This window comes from Vulpes lagopus, chromosome 24 (assembly GCF_018345385.1).
Source record: "Vulpes lagopus strain Blue_001 chromosome 24, ASM1834538v1, whole genome shotgun sequence".
Lineage (NCBI taxonomy): Eukaryota > Metazoa > Chordata > Mammalia > Carnivora > Canidae > Vulpes > Vulpes lagopus.
Genome location: NC_054847.1, coordinates 13,346,861 through 13,373,027, shown reverse-complemented (window position 1 = coordinate 13,373,027; position 26,167 = coordinate 13,346,861). Strand labels below are relative to the sequence as shown.

At 33.2% G+C, this 26,167-nt stretch overlaps 1 protein-coding gene across 1 annotated transcript in view; it reads left to right on the top strand.

Moving 5' to 3' along the window:
• Positions 1-26,167, top strand: part of DPP10 (dipeptidyl peptidase like 10) — a 601,399-nt gene that overhangs the window by 443,956 nt on the left and 131,276 nt on the right. Inside the window, exons 6-7 of the mRNA XM_041739998.1 lie at positions 17,109-17,161; positions 17,262-17,343. Of these exons, the coding sequence (XP_041595932.1) occupies positions 17,109-17,161; positions 17,262-17,343 (135 nt within the window). The remainder of the gene's footprint in view (positions 1-17,108; positions 17,162-17,261; positions 17,344-26,167) is intronic.

Sequence of the window (26,167 nt, the reverse complement as noted above, 5' to 3'; positions counted from 1 at the left end):
CAATATGTCCAGAAACTTAGTCCCCATCCTTGTTTTTTTTTTTTTTAATGTTCCCAATTCTTCTTTGAGATCCCCAATAGCTTTCTAATAACCCCCTTTTAAGTTTAAGTAGCTAAAATCCAATTCTGTTACTTGTAATCAAGAATTCTGAGCTTTCCCTAAGCCTTTGTCCAAATAATGGAGATCTAAACATGAATAAACATAGCATTATACATGGAACACATCTAAGTAATATGTCAGGGCCATAGCACCTTTGTGTTAAATAGTGGTACTCTTGCTCCAGATAGACAAATTATGAAAAGCTGTTTCTTGGAGCATTTGCATCCATGGGCACACTGCTTGACAAGAGTTCAGCAGGCTGTGTGACAAAAAGGTGCTTTCCTGGGTAGTGGGAGGGGGTGACTAGGTGATGGGCATTAAGGAGGGCACTTGGTGTAATGAGCATTGGGTGTTACATGCAACCAATGAATCTAAATTTATCACTAAATTCTACCCCACAAGTACTAATACTTGACATGTTAACTAACTTTAATTTAAATTAAAAAAATAGGACAAGCCGCTTTCTCTTCTAGTCAGACACAGCTCTATGCAGGAGGATAGACAACGTATAGATTGGCTTTCAGTGTCCTGTCTCCTCTGCTGGGTTGTTTTGTGTACAGAATAAGCTGTACAACCTTAGGAAATAGCCCTGATATATTATACATATATAGCACATGTATGTATGCATTTATGTACATGCATGCGCTGCACCAGTGATGAATTAAAATAAATTATTTTAAGTTGACTTTGGTAAGTCATTAAGTTTTACTGGTAGTCAAATTACTATCTACTGCTTATAGTGTAAATGTGTCAAGACACTTTGGAAATAATCTGAATTTACTAATTATTTTATCCTGAAAACATTTTTTCTTTCAAAACCGTTTAATCCAACATATGTAATAAATGAAATACAAAAAATATACTGGGAAATTGCAAAGTGCAATAATCAAAAGTGATATAAAATGTCAATTACTGATTATAAATTTTTGGTTCATCTGCAGGGAAGGCTGTGATCTCTGTTTAATCTCAATAAGATCTGGATTATAGTCCTGAGCCTTATTTTTCCCACCATTAGCTGTTATCTCTTTAGTAAATATAACAATATTAGTACTTAATCTACATCTTTTGATTGTGTTAATCTTCTTACTACCACACTGAAAAAAAAAAAAAAAAACGAAAATAAGATCAGGGCTACTAGAGTTTTCTCTGCTGGAAAAGGGAATGCTTAATTGCATGAAAAGCCTCAAAGCCTGTAGATAGGATGTGAGAAAGGAGAAATGGTTGGTGTCCTTACTGCTGACCCAACTGCCTCCTGTGCTAATCTTCTTACCTGTTATTTCTGCCTTATCCTCAAAAAGTTGATGATGCAGGACTGTGAAGGCCAAAGCAGTGCTGATACTTGCAGAGCCATGTCGTAGAGCCACCAACTGCCTGTTCCTTTTATCCTAATCCTAGAAATGCTTCAGTGCAGTGGCTAAGTCTGTGTTGTCCATTACAAAGCCACTAATCAACATACGGCCATTTAAATCTAAATTAATGCTAAGTAAAATTATACGTTCAGCTATTCAGTTGCACTTTCTGTATTTCAGGTAGTCCATTGCCACCTCTGGCCTGTGGCCAGAGCAGATTTGAACATTTCCTGCCCTGCAGAAAGTCCAGTTGACCATGCTTGCCTACGCTCTTTACTTAGAAATTAATTTTCATTTTTAACTTATGATTCCCTAAAGTCTTGCTTTAAATACTCCAATGATATAGGTAAATCCCATTCCCATATTGATTGTATCCTTCCCGTTTTGTACTTGATGGCAGGTAATTAATTAATAGTGTCTTGTAGAATGAAGAGCAGCAAGGCAGCATGTTAGCCTTTAACCTTTTTGAGAAAGACATACTTCCTCTTATCACAACTTGTTTGCTAAAGTAGATGAATTACTGCATTTCTTCAAATCTGTCATATCATCAATTAAAAGATGCACCATTATTTTGTGTTCTAGCACCTCTAACATTCTTGTGTTTCAGCGTCCTCTCAATTTGAGATCTTAAAATGTGAAAAAAGTGCACAACTAGATTCTTTGAAATATAATGAAAAGTAAAATCTTCATATACAAAACCATATCTCGAGATGTAGAGTAAGACAGTTTAAATATAGAAAATTATTCTTAGTAGTATCTTAAAGGATTGAGAGTTTTCTGAAAATACCTCCTTATTCCTTTCTTCATCTATATCTTGCTTGATCTCAGACAGCAAACAGCTCATCTTTGTTTTTTGTGGGATTTTTGTCTTATTAAGATATAATTTAGATGCAGGAAAATCTGGCCTTTTTAGTGTACAAGTCTACAAGTTCTAATAACTGCATATAGTCATGGAACCACCACTACAGTTAAGATACAGAATAATGCCGTCACATAAAAAAATTACCCCATGCTACTTGGCTCATACCCTTCTCTTTAATCTCAGCTCATGGAAACTATGGTCTTTTTTGTTTTCCTCTACAGTTTTGTATTTGCTTTATCTTTTTCTGTGATAAATAGAAATAATATAGCCTTTTAAATCTGGTTTCTCTTACTTGGCATGGTGTGTTTAAGGTCCACACATTGTTGTATCTTTTTATTTCTAAATTATATTTGATTGAACTGATATACCACAATTTATTCATCTATTTTTCCAGTTGAGGAACATTTGGGTACTTTCAAGGTGTTCGTGATTTTCCCAAAAGCTCCCAAAACCATTGGACACAGGTTTTTGTATGAATATAGATTTATGTTTCAATTTGAGAAATACTTTAGAATGGAGATTGTTGAATATTATGGTAAATATATAACTTTATAAAGAAGTGTGAAATTATTTTCTAAAGTACCATTTGGTACCAAAAATGTTTAAAACTTCCACTTTCAGTATAATTACAACTTTGTATTGTCAGTATTATTATATTACCATTTAGTAAGTAGTGGTATTTGAATTTTCCTAATGACTAATCATCTTGAAATTTTTTTCACATGCTTAATTTCTATCCATATATCTTCTTTGGATAAATGTTTATTCAAATCTTTCCCCATTTTTTTGATTGGGAGAGTTGGTTTTATTATCTATGAGTTCTTTATTTTTTTGCATACAGATCCTTTATCATAGAAGATTTCAAATACTTTCTCCCAGTCTGTAGTTAACCATTTCATTTTGATATAAATGATTTTTAATATAAATTATTTTTTTGAAAATCAGATATTCTTAATTTGGATGAAATCCACTTTGTTTTGTTTTGTTTTGTTTTGTTTTGTTTTGTTTTCATTTATGCGTGGTGCTTTGGCTTTCTAGCTAAGGAATTTTGCCTAACCTAAAGTCACAAAGATTTTTCTCCAGTGTTGTTTCCTTTTGGAACTTACAGGTTTTACACTGAGGTCTAGAATTCACCCTTAGTTAATTTTAACATATGATGCAAACTATAAAGATTTATTTTTTTGTATGTAAATCTCAAATTATTCTAGTGCCTTTTGCTGAAAAGTCTAATTTTTCTTTTTTCATTAAACCATTGACTTGCCATGGAATCTTTATTTGAAATTCACTACGTATATGTTTCTAGACTTTATCTTATTCTGTGATATCTGTCTATAATTTCTGTAATATATTGTTTTGAACACTGTACCTTTATAAGGAATCTTGAAAAAACATTGTGTGAATCGTCCAACTTTGCTCTGAAAAATTATTTTGGCTTTTCTAAGTTTTGGTTTGGTTTGGTTTGCTTTTTTGCAACTCATATATATTTTAGAATTGTCAATGTGTATTTTTTTAATTTGCTAGAATTTTATTTGGAGTTATGTTAAATCTATAGATTAGTTTTGGGGGACTTGACATCTTAAGTACATAGAATGTTCCAACCCATGAATACTGTGTATGACATTATACTTATATTGTCTCATCCATATTTAAAGTATATACATTCTGCATATTTATATATTAATATTTAATATTTATATTTATATGTAGATAATATTGAGCTATTATATTTTAGATTTATATTTAAATTCTGTGTACTTTTTTAGATTTATGTTAAGTATTTCATAATTTTGACACTATTATCAATGGTACTGCTATTTCAAATTTAGTTCCCAATTATTTATTGTTACTTTTTGATTCATTTTTCTATATTGACATGTTAAACTTTAACATTGTTAATTTCTTATCATTGTTTTATTTATCAGTTCTGAAACTTATTGTAATTTCTTTGGATTTTCTACAGAGGCAATTATGTCTGTTGAGAATGGACACTGTTTCATTTTTTTTTCCTTTCTATTAAGCATATATGTTATTTTATTGTCTTGCCCTGGCTAGGAATTCCAGTATAATGTTCAACAAGAATGGTGAGAATGGATTCTTTGCCTCATTTCCAAGAGGATGAGCACTTAATCTTTCACCATAAAGAATGACGTTAGCTGTATGCTTTTGATAATGCTATTTATCACATTGAGAATTTTGCTTCTAATTATGGTTGTTCAGAAGTTTTAATCACGAATGAGTATTGAATGTCAAGTGATTTTTCTGCATGAGTTAATATATAATATGATTTAGGGGAGACTGTTGATAATATGAAATATATTAAAGCAATCTTGCATCTAGAATAAATCCTATTTATAACTCATTAGATATTCCCCTTTTATAGGATATTATTAGAATTTTGGGGAGGCTTTTTGCCTATATTCATGAAGCGTATTGAGTAGTTGTATGTATTTTAATGCCTTCATCTGGTTTTGGTATTAAATAATGCTGGCCTTATAAAATGAATTAAGAAGTATTCTGTTCTGTCCTGTATTCTGATAATGTGTGTGTATTCATCCTTCATTAAATGCTTAATAGAGTTCACCAACGAAGCGATCTGGACCTGCAGTTTTCTTTGTTTCAAATTTTTGTTAGCTATTAATTTAATTTCTTTAATACATATAGTATTGTTTAGGTAGCCTATTTTATTTTGAGAAGGTTTTATAGTTTTGTGTCTCTCAAGAAGTTTGTTCATGCCATTTATGTTATCAAGTTTCTAGATACAGAACTGTACTAACTACTGCCAATAAGGTAATTAATACCTTGTAATGGTTTGGTGATACTTTTTATTTCAGTGTTTCTAGTTTTATTTTCCCTTTTTTTTTTCTTTTGTCAGTCCTGTTATAAGATTATCAATCTAATTGATTTTTAATAGAACATGCTTTTGCTTTCAGTGATTTTATTATTTGTTTTATTTGTATTATTCATTTGTATTATTCATTGATCTTAGTTTCTTATCCTTGGGTATGCTGGTATTTAGTAGAGTGGTATTACAAACAAATGCAGCTTTGTCGTTGAGTTGGCTATCTCTTATTCAGCCTCAGGAGAAGTTAATTTAATTGCTTTCTTCCTAACAAATACATGTCAATGAGTTAATATCGTGGAGAACATGTCTAATTACGAATAATACAGGCTAAGGAGAAATTTTGTAAGGAATGTTTTTATCTTTTTTTCCATTCCAGGTATCATAATCTGGGATGCAATTGTTAATTGGGAGTTTAAGAAGTCTAGATATTTCTAAGAATGGCTGGATAATTAACTTATCTCAGAATTGTATAATAAAAACCCAGTGTAGTTCAGGATGACTAAATTAATTGACATTGTATAATAAAAACTCTAAATAATCACAATTATTTCAAGCATGATATTCCTAATAAAAAAGAAACAACAATAATAGCATCTAATGTTTATTAAACCCTGAAGATATACCAAGCACTTCACAAACACTGTCTCAATTTATATACCCAATAAGCTTATGGGGTAGGTCCCCTTATCATCTGTGTTGTCCACATGTGGAACTTAAACCTTCCCCTATCCAGAATGTAATCATTGGAGTTGAAATGTAGTAGGTTGCTGAGACTAACTCCTGATAGCACATCAAGTGCCTTAACCAAGTCACTGAGACAACTGTATCTTTTGTCCATTCTTTGTCATCAACTTGTTGTTCAGTGTCTTCTACTGAACATGAGAATATGATTTATTTTCTTCATTTCTAAGTCTCATACATCAATTTTTAAATAATTTTTCTTTGATCTTCTGATCCTTGGTATAAATCATATATACCAACTCCCCTTTGCAAATAGTTACATATTTGTGGCATTAGGCTTATTAAGGAAGAAAAAGTCTACTCTCAAACCTTGGGCCCTGGTTCCTGATCTACCTAATGATTTCTGGACAATCTCTTTGCCATTTTCATATTCAGTTGGTTTGGTTGAGCTTTAGGGGTGAAGATTTGGCTTCTTCTGGAAGACACTTCTGTTTTGGGTAATAACCAGGGTGGCATGGACCACATGCCAGCCAGTTGAATATACATAAAGTATGTGAGATTGAAAATCAGTTTGTTATGTATTTGAGGTTCATGCCATCAGGTACCTTACAAGTACAGACATCAGAGGAATTTTTTTTTAAGATTTTATTTATTTATTCATGAGAATACACAGAGAGTTGAGAGAGAGAGAGAGAGAGAGAGAGAGAGAGAGGGAGGCAGAGACACAGGCAGAGGGAGAAGCAGGCTCCATGCAGGGAGCCTGACGTGGGACTTGATCCCAGTCTCCAGGATCATGCCCTGGGCTGTAGGCGGTGCTAAACCACTGAGCCACCAGGGCTGCCCCATCAGAGGAATTTTATGTTACTTTTGCTATGGGAGAAAACAATTTTCTTCAGATATTAATATCACCATTAGAGTAATTCTTCTGTAAAGTTCTATCTTGAGTTCTGTTTCCTTTTGGAAAAAAAATATACACATATATTTCTCATCAGCTTAGTATTCAGGTAATTGTATATGCTACTTTTTCATAAGTAGCATATAAAAGACAGCATGAATCTTTATTAGTGTCTACTTGTATTTTTATCAAAAGGTCAGTTATTCTGAAATCCTTCCAATGTACAACCCTTTTCCTTTATAGGACTCCCTCTTTATTAACTCCTCCAGTAACTGAAGAGTTACTTCTAAACTGAGCAGTTTTCTTCTAAAAGAAAAGAATTGATCATCTCTAAGAAACTAAGACAAGCAAAGTTATGTCACTTTTCCAAGTCTGCACAGTAAAGGTTGAGTCAGACACACAATCCACACAAACCTTTAATAACACCCCACAAACAATCTTCATTATGGTATCACCATGCAGATTAATGTGATGATGACAGATGTTAAATAAAAACATGAGCAAGTAAATGGTGTTCATCACCAATCAAAATACTGGTGTTTTAAGAAATGATTTGAGGGACACCTGGGTGGCTCAGTGTTGAGCATCTATCTGCCTTTGGCTCAGGTCATGATCCTAGAGTCCTGGATTGAATTGAGTCCTGCATTGGGCTTCCCATGGGGAGTCTGCTTCTCCTTCTGCCTATGTCTCTGCCTCTTTGTGTCCTCAATAAACAAAATCTAAAAAAAAAAAAAAGAAGAACTTAAATGGACTTAAATAATCATATGATGATTTTCAATCTTCCCACAGAACACACACACAGTGAAAAGACAAAGAGTTGGGTAAAATATTTATTGCATTCATTAAAACAAAATTATAATTTACAATATAAAAAGAGCTTTTAGAGATCAATAAGAAAAACATGAATAACCTCATAGAAAGTACACTGATAGATACAAATGAAGAAACACAAAAAATTAAAAGCTATGACAAAATATTCAAGTAAAATCATAATCATATTACAACTCTAAATGATGTTTTGTGTTTGTTTTTGTCTTTCAAAGAATCTAAACACACTGGGTGACATCATTTTATTGTGGTGTTAAACAAATGCACACACATATACACACATACTTGTGTAGCATACAGCAGTATAAATTGGCTTCATTCTTCCCAGAATTTGACTTAGTAATGAATCAAAATGTAAAATGTGGGTATCTTCTGACCTGTAAGCCCTATTGGGGCTGCTTTTGCTGCATCCCATAGGTTTTGGAATATTGTGTTTCCTTTTTTGTTTCTCTTATTTTTTATTTCCTCTTTGATTTTTTGCTGACCCATTGATTCTTTAACAGCATGTTATTTTACCTCCATGTGTTTGTGTTTTTTCCAGCTTTCTATTTGTAATTGATTTTTAGTTTCATAAATTTTAGTTAGAAAAGATACTTGATATGATTTTAATGTTCTTGAATTTATACTTACTTGTTTTATGGCCTAACAGGTGATCCATCATGAAGAATGTTCCATGTGCATTTGAAAAGAATATATATTCAGTAGTTGGGTTAAATATTATATGTATGTCTAATTAAATAAACCTAGTCTACTCTGTCTTTTAAGGCCAATGTTTCCAGTGTTTCCATATTGGCTTTTGGTCTAGGTGATCTATCTATTGACATAAGTGGGATGTTAGAGTCCCTTACTATCATTGTGTTATCGCTGATTTCTTTCTTTATGTCTGTTAATATTTGCTTTACATATTAGGTGCTTCTATGTTGGGTGCATAAATATTTATAAATTTTATGTTCTCTTCCTAGAGGACATTATCGTTATGCTATATCCTTCTTTGTCTTTGTAACACTCTATTTTAAAGTCTATTTTGTTTGGTATGAGTATTACTAGTCCACCTCTTTTTCTTTTTGTTTTCACAGAATATCTTTTCTCATCTCTTCACTTTGAGTCTCTGTATTCCTTTTGGTTTAAAATATGTCTTGAAGGGGATCCCTGGGTGGCGCAGCGGTTTGGCACCTGCCTTTGGCCCAGGGCGCAATCCTGGAGACCCGGGATCGAATCCCACATCAAGCTCCCGGTGCATGGAGCCTGCTTCTCCCTCCGCCTGTGTCTCTGCCTCTCTCTCTCTCTGTGACTATCATAAATAAATAAAAAAAAAATTAAAATATGTCTTGAAGACAGTATATAACTGGGCCTTGTTTTTTGTTTGACATATAGTTAACATACTGTGTTATATTAGTTTTAGGTGTACAATATAATGATTCAACAATTCTGTTTATTAATCATTGCACATCATGTTAAGTGTAGTCTAAATCCTCTTTATCTATTTCACCCATGTCCTCTCTGGCAATCACTAATTTGTTCTCTATATATGAGTGTTTTTTGTTTGTCTCATTCTCTCTTTTCTTGTTTGATTTCTTAATTCCACCTATGAATGAAATCATATGGATTTATCTTTCTTTGTCTGACCTATTTCACTTAGTATCATACCTTCTAGGTCTATTTATGTTGTTTCCAGTGGCAAGATCTCATTCTTTTTATGACAGAGTAATATTCCATTATGTAGACATACTACATATTCTTATCTGTTTATCTATGGATGGACACTTGGGTTGCTTCTATATCTTGGCTATTGTAAATAATGCTGAAAGAAACATAAGTGTGCACATATCTTTTCAAATTAGTATTTTTGTTTTCTTTGGGTAAATACCCAGAAGTGGAATTACTGGATCATATGGTAATTCTACTTTTAATTTTTTGAGTAACCTCTAAACTATTTGCTAAAATGGCTGTTCTTGTTTTGTTGTTGTTTTCATTTTTTTTTTTAATTCAGCCACCCTATGTCTTTTGATTTAGCCCATTTATATTTAAAGTAATTATTGGTAAATATGTACTTATAGCTATTTTGTTAGTTTCTGGTTGTTTTATAGTTCTCTGTTCCTTTCTTCTCTTGGACTTACATTATGATTTGATGGCCTTTTTTCTTCCATTTTTCTCCCACTTTGGCAAGCAATGTTATGACCATTATTTTAAAGTCTTTATCAGGTAAATGACTAGTCTCTGTTTCATTGGCTTTTATTTTGTTTTGTTTTCCTTCCCTGAGGTTTTATCTTATTTTTTTGTTTGCTTTTCTATGTTAAATAAATAAATAAAAATATTATGAATTAGGTAGAATAGCTACCTTTCCTAGACTTGAAGGAGCAGCCTTGTGTCAGAGTATCTTTTTTTTTTTTTTTTTTTTTTTTTTTTTTTAATGAACTGTGTATACCTGAAGGCTTTGCTGAGGCAACTGGGGCTGAATCAGACGCAGCTTGGGGGTCGTCCCAACATATGCAGCCGTGGGCTGCCTTGATAGGATTGCTAGAGCTGGAGCTGGTGTGGGCCAGGAATGCCAGGTGCCCTGGGGAGCCCTGGAAGGCCAGTTAGAATGCCTGGACCCTACTCCCATCTGTGCTATCAGGGTGGAAAAAGAACATAAAATGTGCTCATCAGCACCTCTGACCCTAGAGAAGATTCCAGCATGTCAGATCATCTAAGGTTAGTAAGTGGATATTTTTTTCCACGTAGACTCTAGTTGCCCTTTAAACTGCTGGAGTTTTTGTTTCTGTTTTGTTGCTGTTTGTTTCCTTGTTTGTTTTTTGCTGGGGAGAGTCTCTTCAACTGCCCTTCAGTGATATTTCTCCCTACTGCAGATATCACATCAGGGAGTGGGATTCCTGTCATTTCTGTATCTCTGTCTCTTCTACCATTCTCTGTGTGGTCTTTCTAGTGTTTGTTGTATAGAAGTTATCCAATCGGCCCTCAGTTCTTTTGGAGAAATTTCTCTACATATAGGTGTATATTTGGTGTGTCTATGGGAGGAGGTGAATTAAGGGTCTGCTTATGCTATGTTGGACCTTCTGTTAGTAAGACTTTTATTCAAAAAAGTGACATGTTGTCAATTGAAATACATTTTGGTTTTTCTGGCTCTCTTTTCTGGTATAATCTCATGTAATAACTGAATAATGTCCATATGGTTTTTCCTCTAATTTTTATAGCAAAACTGTTGGTTATATCCTGCCTTCTGCATTTTTCTGATGAGCAGATTAACTATTTCAAATAAATTGCTCAAGAAAACATAAATTAAGGTTTGAAACTATTGAAATGAAGAAATTTTTCACCAAAGTTGCTGGGGAATGAATGAATTGACCATTTTTCTAAGTTATATACCTGGCTCACCTGCAAAATAGCTGTAGATGGAAACACTGATTTTTATTCTTGCCTTTCTAATTCTAGCACTGAGTAGAAACAAGGTTGCATTTGTCCCTCACTCTGTCCCCTTGCAATATATTTATTTTTGCATTGATAGGCTAGAGAGAAAACTAGTTTATATGGGGTTAGATGGTGTATAAATTTATTTCACTACACATTGAAAATCTACTCTACCACTGTTAGTAATTGACCTTTAAATGCTATTCAGGTTATCAAACTAGGTATTTTCAGTGATGGTACATTGGAAATAGTTTAAAGCCAATTGGTGTGAAAATATCTCATTTGCATTAATTAATATGGAAAGGTCTGGTACATGAAAATATTTTATTTCAAAGAGTAGCATTGTCAATGAGGTTGGTACTTTAATCAGAGATATATTATGGGAAAATTCCATGTCAAATAATTGAGAAACTTGGGTTATGAGCATCATTGAAATAAAATTTTGCATTACAGACATCTCATGGACTGAACTGTAAGAATAACCTGAAGGGAGTTTGCTTATGATGATCAGTTACTTTATCTAACATGGAATATATGAGAGAATAATTTATTCTGTTCACTCAAAGATCTCCTATTATATAATAAAGTATCTTCTTCTTGTGCTGACTGTTGATAATATTTAGCCCAGTTAGATTATATTCTGGACACAGCAGTACTATCTAAAATTGAGAAATGATGCCCAGGTACTTTTTGGTGTGCTTTTTAAACTTGAATCATCAGTCATTCATTTTTGTAAATAAAATAAATGTAGTAAATGGAAACACGTTTTACCTAATATAATCTCCCATTAGGTTTCTACTTACATAGTATGCTGAAAGTATCATATTTCAATTCAGAGTGACTGTACTATTCAATTCAGAGTGAGTACATGATAAATGCTAAAATATCCCAAATAATACCATATTTTTTCCAAATTGGAACCCAACTAGACCCAATTAAGGCAAGGAAAAATATAAATATTATTTTACTATGTATCTTGTGTGGTGATGGCATCATGATGCCTAGAAGCTAACAGAATGACTAAATTGGTTTAGTGGCAGGTAGTCTTTATTTTTTATTACCAAGTTTATTTTTTATATAGGTTTTGGCATAAAGGGAGCTGAATTTGAGCAACACCTAAATTGTATCCTTTTCACCAACATTTATATTTCATTTTACCATCTTGAATATTTTACTACATCCACCACTTACCATACTGGTGATACAATTAAATAATCCTACATAATACTTTTTGTGGTAACACATTAAAACAGTCCTTACATGTTTGGAATATGTAAGATTTAGACTCTACTCTTGATTTTACTAACTATATCCTGGATGAAAAACACCTAAAAGTTTATGATGAACTTTAGGTGAGAAAACAAATGAAAGTAGATTAAAATACTGATCAATAAATATTCATATATCTTTAATTCCCCAACCAGATTTCTTTTCCCTTTCAACTAATACTTATTTAGTGTTCACAAAGTTTTTCTCATACACGGCTTTAGAAGTATTTTTGTAGAGCTGCGGCTTATAATTTTATTATTGTATTTATTATATTAAAGTATCCTAATGGTCTAGTTCTTCACTGTGTAATAAAGATAAAAAGTTTCCAGCAACAGAGTCACTACTTACTCATTTTAATATATGTGCTGCCGAAGCGAGCACAACTTACTCATTTTAAAAGGTATTTCATTATCATAGAACAAACTTGGCATCATCATACCACTTACTTCCAGGAGAAACAAATGCCCTTTTGCCTATATTGTCTTTTCTCTCACTGGCATTCTTTCATAAATGCTATTTACTCAGAGACTTGCTTCCTCATATTTTAGTTTTCCTGTTTGAGTCAATGGCAAATCCATGATCCCATTTTAAATATCCTCCAGGACATGAAACTGCATGCTATTTATACCAATTCGGCAGTTTAACTGCAGTGTAGGAAAAGCTTTGGCACCCTGAGATATAAACCTCTGATTTAATCATAAATTACTAGTGTCCTGTTCTTTTTTCTTGTAAGTGTAACTCTCCTTGACATGAATCTCCATAGATGTATTAGGTAATAACTGATATTCCAAGAAAAAAAAATGTGAAAAACAGCTAGAGGAGAAGGGGATTTACATTTTTAATCTGATCTATTAGATCATCTTTCCAAAATGAAATCTCTCTTCACTGCGGTAATCACAATTAATTCATGCCTACTCCTCTCAATAAATCTTTGGATGATGGCTTAATAGGTCTTTCAGAAATGAATCTTTTGCAGAGCTGGAGCCGTGCTTCCCATCCCAGCTCCCTGAAAGAGAGTGTGCAGGGAGATTAAGTCACAATAATCAGACAGACGTGAGCTCAAATTATTGTTGTGTCTCCTACTTAAACTTTCAGTACTTCCAGAGCCTATTATGTGAATTGTGAATGAGACTATCTATTTCTTAAGGTACATTTAAATGTTAAATAACATATTTAAAGCATTCAGATGTCCAGTATATAGTATATGCTCGATTCAAAAACTTTTACTGAAAAAAAAAAAAACTTTTATTGTTATAGTCACAATCTTAAAACCAAAAAGAACAGTTGCATCTTGAAAAGCCTATAGATTTATAATCTGCAAGTCCTAATTTAACTATGACCTGCAACAGAGTGCTCTAAACTAATGTAATGTTTCTTAATCTTGTCACCCTGGCTGAATCAAGAGCTCCTTGGGGACCAGAATTACATTTATTTTGGCTTTTGCATTTGGCAAGGTACTTAACTCATGAGCTTGCACATAATTAGTATTCAATAAACATTTATAAACTGACAGATAAAATATAGTAATAAATTAAAATTATCAATTCATATTCTTTTATATTTTATCCTATTTTTAAATAATCTTTATTATCAAAATCTTTTTTTTAATAGTACTTAGTACACGACCTGTGTCAAAGAAGTTACTTAACAGATATTTGATAAATGAATGGAAGTAGCTAGTTTTCATTTATAGAACATGAATGCCACCATTCTGGAGAATTGTATTGTTCTTCTATCCAAGTTCTGGTAGGCCCTAAATATGTCTGCTTTTTCCTTTCCTCCAGTAACATATCATGCTACGTCTACATTGCCAGTACAGTTCATCTTCATTATCTGTGGATTCCAGATTTCCAAATTTACCTGTTTTCTAAAATTTATCTGTAACCTCAAAATCAATACTCGCTATGCTGTCTTAAGGTTTTCCTAGACAGTGCAGAGCTGCAGAACATTTGAGTTGCCTGATACACACTTTTCCAGCTGAGATCAAACAAGATGACACTCTGCCTCCTTGCTTCAGCTGTCATACTGTACACTAAGCGTCCTTTTCAGTCTTTTAAATGCTGTTTTTCACATTTGTGTTTTTTGCTATTTTGACAGTCTTTTAAATGCTGTTTTTCACATTTGTGTTTTTTGCTAATGGGTTTGTTGTTGAAAATAACCACCCCCATAAACAGTGCTAGAGTGCTATCTAGTGTGTCACGAGGTACAAGAGGCTGTGATATACTTTGCAGGGAAAGCACACGTGTCAGATAAACTTTATTCAGGCATGAGTTATAATGCTGCTGGCCATGAGTTCAGTATTAATGAATGAAAAATATTAAACATTAAAAAGTGTCTTTAAAAAGAAATATATATGAAATAAAATTATGTACTGATGACTTGATGAAAATGTTGCAACCAGAGACTCACAGGAACCTAACTCTTCAAGGAGTCTATGTTCGGTATTTGCTAACTCAGTGTTTACGATGACTTATAGAAAAAAGACTACAGCAAATGATAGAACCAATTATTCTACTATTAGTAGTAAACACTTAAGTAATCAGCTTCTTCTTGCGGTTCCCAAGGTAACATAGAAATGATTGCAGGATCTTATGAAGGTTTCTCTATACCCAATACCTTTGCATCATGAGATTTAATGATTGGACAGCTCAAGGCCAGCTTCCAGGAGTAAGCTTTGATCAAGTTCTTACATATTATTTCTCAAGCTTGCCCCAGTCCCACTACCTTTGCCATAACCATTCACACTCTGTAACAGGCAGTGGAGCATCATTTGCAGAGAAGTGATGAATATGTGATTTCTGACTGTGAAATGTCTTTCTCCCCAAGGATCTCATCAGACGTTCAGTTTGGCTCTCATTATGCAGCAGCCAATCATACAGGAAAAAGAATGTTCCTAACCTTTATGACTCCAATTTTATCCTCTCATCCTGAAATAAGACCTACCTGGCTAATGTAGAAGAGGAATCTAGGATAAAAGGAAATGAGGAAATGATAATAATAATAGACATGCTATCCAAGGAGTGGGGGGCAGGGGAGAGATAGAGAAAGAGAGAAATGCAGATTAACAGTGATTTTAGACAAGTGCAACTTAATACAGATGTTCAGTAAAGCTAAATCCAATTCTCTTGGGAAAATATCCCTTTTGAAATCTCTGTAACACAATGCAAACAAATAAACAAAAGGAAACCTCCACCTCTAACCCTGTTCAAGATCCCTTCTACTCCATACTGGCTGTATTCTGTTGTGGGTATCAAGTGCTATTGTAATGATGAGAAATTATACAACAAGAAGTATTTGAGATCTGCTGGGAATACACACACACACACACACACACACACACACACCAAAGATGAGCGGATTTAGAGGAAAGCTCTAAGCTGGTAAGAAAGGGCTAGGTTCTAATTGTCTGCAGATGACAAAATACTGGCTTTGTAAGACATCTGTAGAGGAGGTGAAACCCTGCAATTTGTTACTGCAACCTGCTCTGGGCTTGCACACAAGTCAAGGTTAATTTCTTCTATCATGATCTTCCACCTCAGTGCATGAGCTAAGGGGGAAAATGTTGTATTGGGCTAAGAACTATGAAACAAACAGTAGGTTTGTACATCCCTTTGGAAGACATTGTTTGGAGTCCTTTGGATTCATATATTAAGAAGAGCCAGCAATTTCTATTACAAGAATTATAGAAAGAGAGCAAAATTCAGTTGTTACATCTGGTTTGTCTTGATTGTTTTGGCCTGCTTTGGCGTAAATAGTAATGCACAGGAACTTTCTCTCAAGATGCATGTGAGCCTAGAATTCAGCCAGAACGTGTTGTTAGGTAAGTAATAGGATGAATAGACACACTCCTTTTACCCATAACGTCATTAGCACATTTGTCTGCTTGGAAGATGAAATGCTCACTTGGCAGTCTGCTTTGGCAAAAGAACTTTCTGAGATGGGAAAAAAATGTGTATGAAGGTAGTCACATTTCTTATCTTTTTGTCAGCTATGGTAGTAAAGTCAAGGTTTAAAATTTGTAGTCAAATATGGAATTTTATAGAATACAGTGTGAATGTCAAAAAAGACACCAGGAAAAAATATTTTTGCTTCTACAACTCTATAGCAAAGTCAATCTTAGATTTAATAGTGGTTTTAAAAGGAACAGGAGAATAAAGGTTCATTATAAAACACAATACTATAAGAAATGGTGTAACAATTGCAATTTCAGTGCAGAGAGATGACACTAGTATTTCCTTACCATATATGTGGCCAATCATGTTTAATTGAAGCTATTATTGCAGCAAGAAGAAATAACAATTTGACTTTCAGGCAGTTTTAATTGACAATATTATAATATCTGTGCAGTGTACATCCACCACAGGAATAAAAGCTTTTATAATTGCATGCTGAATAAAGTATCACTAACTTTTCCCCTACGATGTTCTGGAGGGTGGGGGGAAAACAGTACAAGTTCAGGATACATAGGGGGAAGTTGTCTAATGTGACTGAAGTATAGACCAGGTAAAGGGAAGTTGGTGGATGGTAAAGCTGGAAAAGGATGTGGAGCCCAAAGTACCAAAATCATTGAACATTAATGAAGCGGCTTGAACTTTACTTTATAGGCAATGAGGAATCATTTAGTATTTTGAACAAGACAGCAATATAATCACAATTCTACTAAGAATAGAGTGGATTGAATAAGGGATTGAGCTAATGGTCAGAAGAGTCAAGAGGCTCCTGAATAAAACTCAAAACTGTAATACTTCACATTTTGATTTATCTCTAAAATCAGTTCTCGGATTCCCTAGATTTTGTTGAGAACATGTCTGTATCCTAAGATAGAGCTTTTATTCCAAACTGCAGTCCTTAACTCTCTTTTTTTTTTATTTTCAGATTTTTCATTATTCCTATACTGCTTCATACGTGATTTACAACATACACACTAGGTAAGTTCTTTTATTTTCTGGTTTTCATGAGCTGTTGTCCAGCTAAACTGTTGGTGTAAATGTCAATTTGTTCATGTAAAAATATTTACCTTTTTTCAAGGGAAGTTTGGGAGTTAAATCCTCCTGAAGTAGAGGACTCCATCTTGCAGTATGCGGCTTGGGGTGTCCAAGGGCAACAGCTGGTAAGCACAGGTGTTGGTACCTTCCACATAGTGTCAACCATGGGCCTGTGGACAATGTCTACAGAAGCCACTTCCTTGTGCACAGTATCCTGGTATACTTGATGTTTTCTATTTACTCTTCCATCTTTTATCTAGTATTCCAGTTTAAGAATATATCAAATAATACCAGTATTATCAATTAATTAGAGAAGAAAAAAAGTTTATACAATTAAGTGTGATTAAACTGGTAGTTGACAGTGAATCCTAGAAGAGATCCCAGAATACCAAGGTCTAGTTCTGTGGAACTTCCATTACATAATGTTGTCAAAGTTTACTTATTCTTAAAGCATTGTTCAGGGTAAAAATTTAAGACGGTGGTTTACACTTGACAGAGGTCTCGTAGAGGAAGATTTCTTGTCATATTAGATTTTCAAATTATCACAAACTCAAAAGAGAATTACTGACATATAAAGGAGTTTGACCAAAACCATAATCTTGTCTGTGCCTCATGGTCAAAGTATAAAGACTTTAAAGGAGTATTGCTCAGGAAATGGTATTGCTTGGTTATAGAGCATGTGAATGCTCAAGTGTAGTACGTCCTGCCAAATTGATTTCTAAATTGCTGGAGTGTTTACACTCCTACCAGTGACAATGTGAGAGTTCCCTTTGTAACATATTCCTGCCAATACCTAGTTTTCCCAGACTATCATATTATTTCTTAGAAATGACATTATTGCTTCTCCCATTTCAATATTTTCTATTTTATAAAAATGTTCTTGCACTGGCTACCCTATGAACATGTCTAGATATGGTGCAGTATTTGTGTGTTGGGGGGACACTTTTAAAAACTTATTCTATTATGGTGATAAGATTATGTTTTACATTGCTAAAATCTGTTTTAGTAATGTATACATTTCTAAAAATCCATTTCACCTAAACTTCCAATTTTTAACATAATTTTATAACTTGTTAAGTCTTCTTTTAATCTTTGTACTTGTTTTTCTTTTTCTATATTATTTATAAGTACTTTCTTTTTTCATGATCAACTTTGATATTTGTAATTTTCACATTTGTCTTCTCAAAAAGCCAAATTTTAAATTTATTCGATGCTTTCTATTATAATGTTGGATTTTTCTAATATAAATACTGAATACTGTAAGATTTTCTCTAAATTTACCTTATCTTCATCCAACAAGTTTGATAGTAATATTTTTAGTAGAATTTAATTTGAATATTATTTCAATTTTCATTGTATGTTCTTTTTTCAAATGGGCTACTTTGATCTTTATTTTTAAATTAATGCAAATGTAGAGTTGGCTTTAAAACTATATGTAAAGCTCAGAAATAGATCTTTGTAATAATGATTTTTTAATTTTATGACATGATTTATAGCTTATTATAAACTTTTATGTTTTATATGTGATAGGTACAGTGTTTAATATTTGCCTACTAGATCTATCTTAATAATTACATTTTAAACTTTTATTTCCTTGCTAGTAATAGTTATCCTCTACTTTAGCATGCTATCAGTTTTGCATTATATAACTTAAACTATTTTGTGCTTGCCTCGGCAGTACATACACTAAACTATTTTAAGAGTGAGGGCTTTTTAATGGTAAGTAAATCTCTCAGTATTGGAATTCTTGATATTCTTATCAATATAGCAAACTATTTGTCTTTAATAATTCTGATTGACTAATCCTAACTTTGATCTTTGACACAGTCCTGTAAGGGAAGTTAGAATCCCCGTTGTTTTTTTGTTTGTTTGTTTGTTTGTTTTTTTGTTTGTTTGTTTTTTAAGTGCTGCTTCAACAACAGCTGGGTAGGTTAAGGTATGTTTCTTATTTCCTATGAGCTTCAAATTCCTCATTATAAAATAGAAATATCTACATCATCATTTCATTATGATAATTAATTGGGGAACTAGAAATATTTCCCTTAATAAGTACACATTATTATTGTTTTTATTCAATTTTATAAATCTAAGAAATACCTTAAAAGGCTGACTGGTGAAATAGGGAAGTAGCCTTCACATCTCAAGAAGGCTGTAGAGTAATATATTGCTACTAGATAGTGTTTCTTTTCATTAGAAAAGCATTTGTACCTAAAATATTCTGGAAGTAAATATACTTGAGATAGAATCTCTGTAAGCAGTTGGCCATGTGACCTTGATCAAGTTATGTTTCCTCTTGACACTTCATTTTCATCCAGAGTAAAGTGAGGGCATTTCCCATGCTTCTTGGCTTTGTTCATAGTACATTCTATATAATACATTTCTAAATATTGTAATTTTCTAAAAACACTGAAATTATTAAAATAATTTTTGGAATGATTGGAATAAAGAAGGGAGAGTATGGGAGGTTGAAAGAGTTGAGGAGTAACTGCCATGGCAGGTTTTCTTCATTTCTTTCATCTTTTCTTTTTTAAATAATATCCCAAAGTCTTTTGAGAAAATTTTGGGATATAGTTCATATCTGTCAAGCTTATCTTTGGTGTCAATTCAATATAAATTAAAGGATGCATCTCCACAAATGCTAATCATCCATTTCACATGAGTATGACAGGCTTTGTCAATATTTGAAGCCATCAGCGAACTCAGCAATAGGATTTTATTAGAGATGAGTCATTACAATGCTTTAATTAGTTTTGCATTAAAATAATTAAAGAGTCCTGTGGTGTTTATAAACTAAAGACAATTAATTTCTCATCCTTAATTCTCAGTTTTTAATTTTATTTGCTATAAAAGAAATCCCTGGCTGTACAGAAGAGAGGTACGAGATTAACATAATTTACAGTTAAGAGGGTCTGAGTTAGAATTCACAGGGAGAATTTTTCAGTAACAGTAGATATGGTAGAAGGCAATTTGTGGCAAACTTTGTGGGGAAAAAAGAAATTAAACTCTATCACAATATGACATGCATTATTTAGAACAAGTGGTGAGTAGGCCACTTTAGGTGTAGTAAATGTTTTATTAAAATAAATAGTGGGTCCTAAAACAGGAAAAATATCTTAATCATTCAGCTGGAAAGGCTTCTGGTTTAAGAGGGTATGACCTTTCTCTTTTGAAAAGTAACCTTCTCTTAAAAAAAGTTAAAATCACCCATTGTAGGACATTTTTAAAATTTGCATAAGTATATGAATTCATATAAATTCATATGTAAAAAAATAAAATAAACTTACTTATAATTCTACCACAAGAATTTAAGGACTTTGAAAATCACATGAACAGGTTTGAGCTGGAGAAGGGAAAAACATTTCATTGATCAGAACTTGGTATCAAGAATTGAAAAAGCCTAAGCTCAAGCCCAGATTCCTTTTGCATTTGGTGATGTAAGGAAGGTTGCAGTTCTAAGGTTGAGCTTACTTATATAAAAATTACAGAAAATTGCAACCACTTACAATTTTGTTTGAAGTTTAAATAAGATAGGGGTGTGTGCATTAAGTCAAGAGTCTCCAGAAAACAGAACCAATGTTGTGTGTATATTTATGTGTGTGTGTGTGTGTTCTCTCTAAAGGGAAGAAAGGAAAGAAAGAGAGATTTTCAGGAACTGGCTCATGCAATTATGGGGCAGTCTGGCAGCCTGGAAACTCAGATAAGAGTGAATTTTATAATCTTAAGCTATAGTCTTGAGGCAGAAGTCCTTCTTCAGGAAACCTGTTTTTGCTGTTAAAGCCTTTCCACTGATTGGACAAGGATCACTCACATTATTCTTTTCTAAAAATCAACTGATTGTAAATGTTAATCACATCTACAAACTGCTTTCACACGACTTGTTTGACCAAGCATATGGACACCATAACCCAGAAAAGTTAACCCATAAAATTAACACCATAACCCAGAAAAGTTAACCCATAAAATTAACCATCACAGCATAGTAACTGCTTAATGAATGGTAGCTGTCTATTTGATTCCAACTTGTCCTTTCCTACAGTAACACGGTGTAATTCAGTTGTATCATCTTTCACCTAAATATCCCTCCTTCACTCACTTGCCACTCTAATCCATCCAGCATCTGCAGAGGTATGTGTTAAAAATGGAGATTCTTAACAGTTCCCACAGGTTATAAAATGTCATTGATGTGACACACAAGATGCAAGCTAAGGTGACACATCATCTGGCTCCTGCCACTCTGTTGCAGAGTAGAAACACAGATTTTTCTCTATATGAACCGAACTCTGCAATTTCCAGATGGTAACGTACTGCTCCTTCATGCCTCTGAGTCATTTCCCTTTGTGTACCAGGTCATTGTTTTCTTTTCATCAGAAGTCTTTATTGAAAGACTAAAATACAAAATGCTAAACTATTCCTCTTTTCTGATAGTTTTTCCCCAGTATTTCTAAAGGCTAAGTGAATACTTACTTCTCAGGATTCTAACATTCTTCTGTTTTATCTCAAATGACTTACATTGCTGTCTTCCATAGCTGACCTACAGTCATTTCCAAAGGAGATGGAATACAGAATATGCTAAACAATCCCTTTTTCCCTCCCTCCCTTTCTTTCTCTCTCTCTTTCACTCCCCTTCCTTCTCCTCCTTTGTAAAACTCATTTTAGCACAAGGCAAAATATAGATTTAATAAATATGTGGTAGCATTGAGCAATTAATGAAAGGCTGACAGCTGTTTGCATGGATGATCAGATACCAGAGAGGGTTTTGAGGATAGCATGATGTGAAGAGAAGTCCTGCATGAAAGGACAGGTCTGGTGGAAGAGTTCATGTTAGACTGTAGGCAATTGAGTTTATAGACAGAGAGCTAGGTTTAGAGGCTATTGTTACAATCTGGAACTGTATTATACAAAATATATTCAAGAGATGAATGCATCAGCTATTGAGTTTGAAAATTTGTTCACAATCTGGGAAATAAAAATTAGCTTATATTCATTCAAATACATTATATCATGCAAAAATTATATCAATATATGTCTACAATTAGTATATTAGTGTACTTATAAATATCATTTTAGACATAATTTTTAAACTGCTTTATTGAGAACAAATATTGATGCATATAAATGGTTGTACTTTGCATCATTGAGTACATACAAGAAGCATGTACACATTTTAAGACTTGATGAAAAAAAAAAAAAAAAAAAAAAAAAAAAAAAAAAAAAAAAAAAAAAAGACTTGATGAGAAGGAGATATGTATATACCTGTCAAACTATCATCACATTCAATGCCATAATATATCCATCACATTGAAAAGTTGCCCAGTGCCCTATTTGTTTTTGTGTGTGATGAAACACTTAACATAGAATTCTTTGATACTACTCATATTTTTTCAGTGTATTCAGGGTAAAATAAAATCACCATACCTATCCTTCCAATGGCATGAAGCTTTAAAAATATCCAATGTTTTACTTATCACTTTTAGGCATTTGAAGAAATCACATTTTCTACATTTTATTACCTATGTCATTGAAAAATATATTTTAGGTAATTCTCCAAATAAATATACAAATTATCAGACTTTCCTATCACCTGAATTTTCACTTTTACTGCAGATTTAATTTAAAATTACATTAAAATCTTAAGTGATTAACAATGTAATGTAATATTCTATACCTACAGGGAATTTCCAGTTTCCTTGATGTGTTTACATTTTCAGTAGTGGAAATTTTGAACAATTTCATTGGCTTTTCCAGTAGGACCTTAGTCCTTATGGTTTAAAGGAGGTATCATTGAAACCTTATGTTTCCTACTAAAAATCAAAATGTTTTTACTTCACATTCTATTAAGCACTCATTTTTTTATATAAATTTAATTATTTGGGGGGCACCTGGGTGGCTCAGTGATTGAGCATCTGTCTTTGAGGATCCCGGGGTCTTGGGATCAAGTCCCACATTGGGCTCCCTGCAGGGAGCCTGCTTCTCCCTCTGCCTAGGTCTCTGCCTCCCTTTTGGTTCCTCTCATGAATAAATAAACAAAATCTTAAAAATCACCACATACACATATACACACACAAACACATAGACACACACATACTCTCTGCTGCTAATATCATATACATTCTGGGATGAAAGTCTTGGGTATCAAGTCCTAGCATATATGAGGCATCCTAGTAATAGATAAAAAAGGACCAGCAAGAGTCAAGTTCTACTTCACGTAAGTTCTTCACTCTAGTGTGTGTAGTGTTCATTCCTAGTACATTCAATTGGTGGAGGAAAACTAAGCAGTAAAATCAGAAAATTTACACCATTAACATCCTCAAGCACCTATTGCAATGACTGTTTCCCATATAAATGAATTCTGAGCATTTTTTTTTACCTCATTCATCTTCATTAGTGGAGATAATTGAAAACAAATTACCTTTTTCATGTTATCTGTAACAAAATTTAATGTTCCTGTTTTTTGTTCCAGAAAATAAAAGCAATCCCTCTTAGCACATTTAGTGCTAGGCACATCTAAAGTCGAATGGGTCTTGCTTCAAATTTGACATGAGGAAAGTTAATATCAAGAAGCTGTTATAATTTCTTTACTCAATATTAGACTGGAAATAACCTAGTGAGCCGTAATAGGATAACTGTTTGGACTTAACAAAAATAACAAAACACCCTTAAAATGTCCCAAACAGGGATCCCTGGGTGGCGCAGCGGTTTGGCGCCTGCCTTTGGCCCAGGGTGCGATCCTGGAGACCCGGGATCGAATCCCATATCAGGCTTCCGGTGCATGGAGCCTGCTTCTCCCTCCGCCTGTGTCTCTGCCTCTCTCTCTCTCTCTCTGTGACTATCATAAATAAATAAAAAATTTTAAAAAAAAATGTCCCAAACATTTTGGCTGATAAATTTGCATTGTATTCAGGTATATATTTTCATTAACATATTATATATTTAAATGTGACAGAAAATATATTCTTATATGAATAAAATACTATAACATTATAAGTATATGAGTAGAAAGGGAAAAATAAATATGTGTATATATGTGTATATATATATGTGTATATATATATACACATATATATATACAATTACTACATATAGTAAAGGAAAATTAATTTTCATTGCTATGAAAATAACCTACATATCAGTTAAGCACTGCTGTAGACTCCAGTGTCAGATAATTATTTGAATAGCATATTTATAACTTTTTAAATCTAAATTCAGAGATCTTTCAAAAGAAATAGAAAATATGGTTCTGGGGCTCCTGGGTAGTTCATTTGATTAAGTGTCTATTGATCTCAGCTCAAGACTTGATCTCAAGAGTTGTGAGAAAAGAAACAACAACAACAAAAAAGAAAATACAGTTCTCATTTTCTGTAAGCACACGTATAAATGGTTCCTCTAGTTAAGTGTTGCATATTTCAAGGTAAGGAGAAATGGAGCAACTTGCATAAGGTTAGATGTCTTCACATTGCTTTAGGTGTGTGCAATGGCCTTATTAGAAGTCACTTGATAAATATATGTTGACTTGTCTTTGCTGACTGCCTTGGACTGTGAACCCTCTGAAGGCAGGGAATCCTCATAGCGTGTATTTTAATTCTATACTGAGCTCTGGAGGCAGCAGGCATGGATTTTCCACTGAAAATAATTAAAGGGAAGCTGCTTTGAGAGAGTGTGGAACCCTATGTCAGCATGTGAAAACAGAAATTATGTAAATGCTGACAGTTTCTAGTTGAGGCCAGCCCTAGAGATTCAGAGAGTAAGTAGAAATATTGCCAGCCTTATGTGAAATAAAGAAAAAGAAAAGAGAAGAAAATCATCAATCCACTAAATACTATTTGAGATAACCTTTGCCTATGTTATGTGTTTAATGTTTTATTTCACATTTAGAAGAATCAAACAGAAATCAATATTTCATCATAAAAAGTACCAATATTAATAATGAGACATCTGAAATTTACTTATTTCTTTTGGGGAAAAGCGGTAATCTTTATTCCTATTTAAAGGAATTTATATTCCTATTCATAGGAATATAAAAGGCATAATCTCTATATGGAATTTGCAGAAAATAGAGCCAAATGGGGATACTCCCCTCTTGGAAAACCTGAAATGGGAGGGTCCTAACACAGACCTCATTTTGCAAGGGCAGTTTCCTGGAGTAAGTGACCTAAAAGCTGAGGTTTGAAGTAAATTTGACCCTTGAACAACAACACAGAGGTTAGGGGTGCCAACCCTACACCCAGACAAAACTCCATTTGTAACTTTTAACTTCCCTTAAACTTAACTACCAGCTGACTGTTGAACAGAAGTGTACTATATTCTTACAATAAACTAATAAGCTAAAGAAAACAAAATATTATTAAGAAAGTTATAAGGAAAAGAAAATACACTTGCAGTATTATACTGTATTTGTTGAAAAAAATCCACATATAAGTGGACCTGCACAGTTCAGATCCATGTCATTCAAAGGTCAATTGTACATAGCAGGACCTATATTTAAAGGTATTCCTCTAGACTATACAGAAGTTCTCAATACGAAAAGAAATAGAATAGATGCATATGGAATCATTAAATGCTTTAATTAAAGGCTTTAATTCATTTGTTTATATTTTTAACAAAAAACTATGACTTGATATAACTGACAATTGTGAAAAGATAAAAGGAATCAAATAGCCAGAAATATAAAATATGTCAGATTTGTAACAGAAAGAATAACCATTGTTTGTTTCCTACTTCAAATAGGAATTCACAAGATTTCCCTAAACTTATGTTTAAACAGTTTTGAGTTATTTAGCAATAATGGGGTAAATGCAACAACCATATCTTTTTTCCCTGTTTTCCCAGAGATAGCAATTTTGCTGGCAATTCTTTCCTCAAGCTGCTCCTAACATTAAATAAAATAACAAATTGTGTAGTAAGAGCTGTGGAGGCTCCATGGTTGCAGATTTTTAAACTATAAATCTAGGT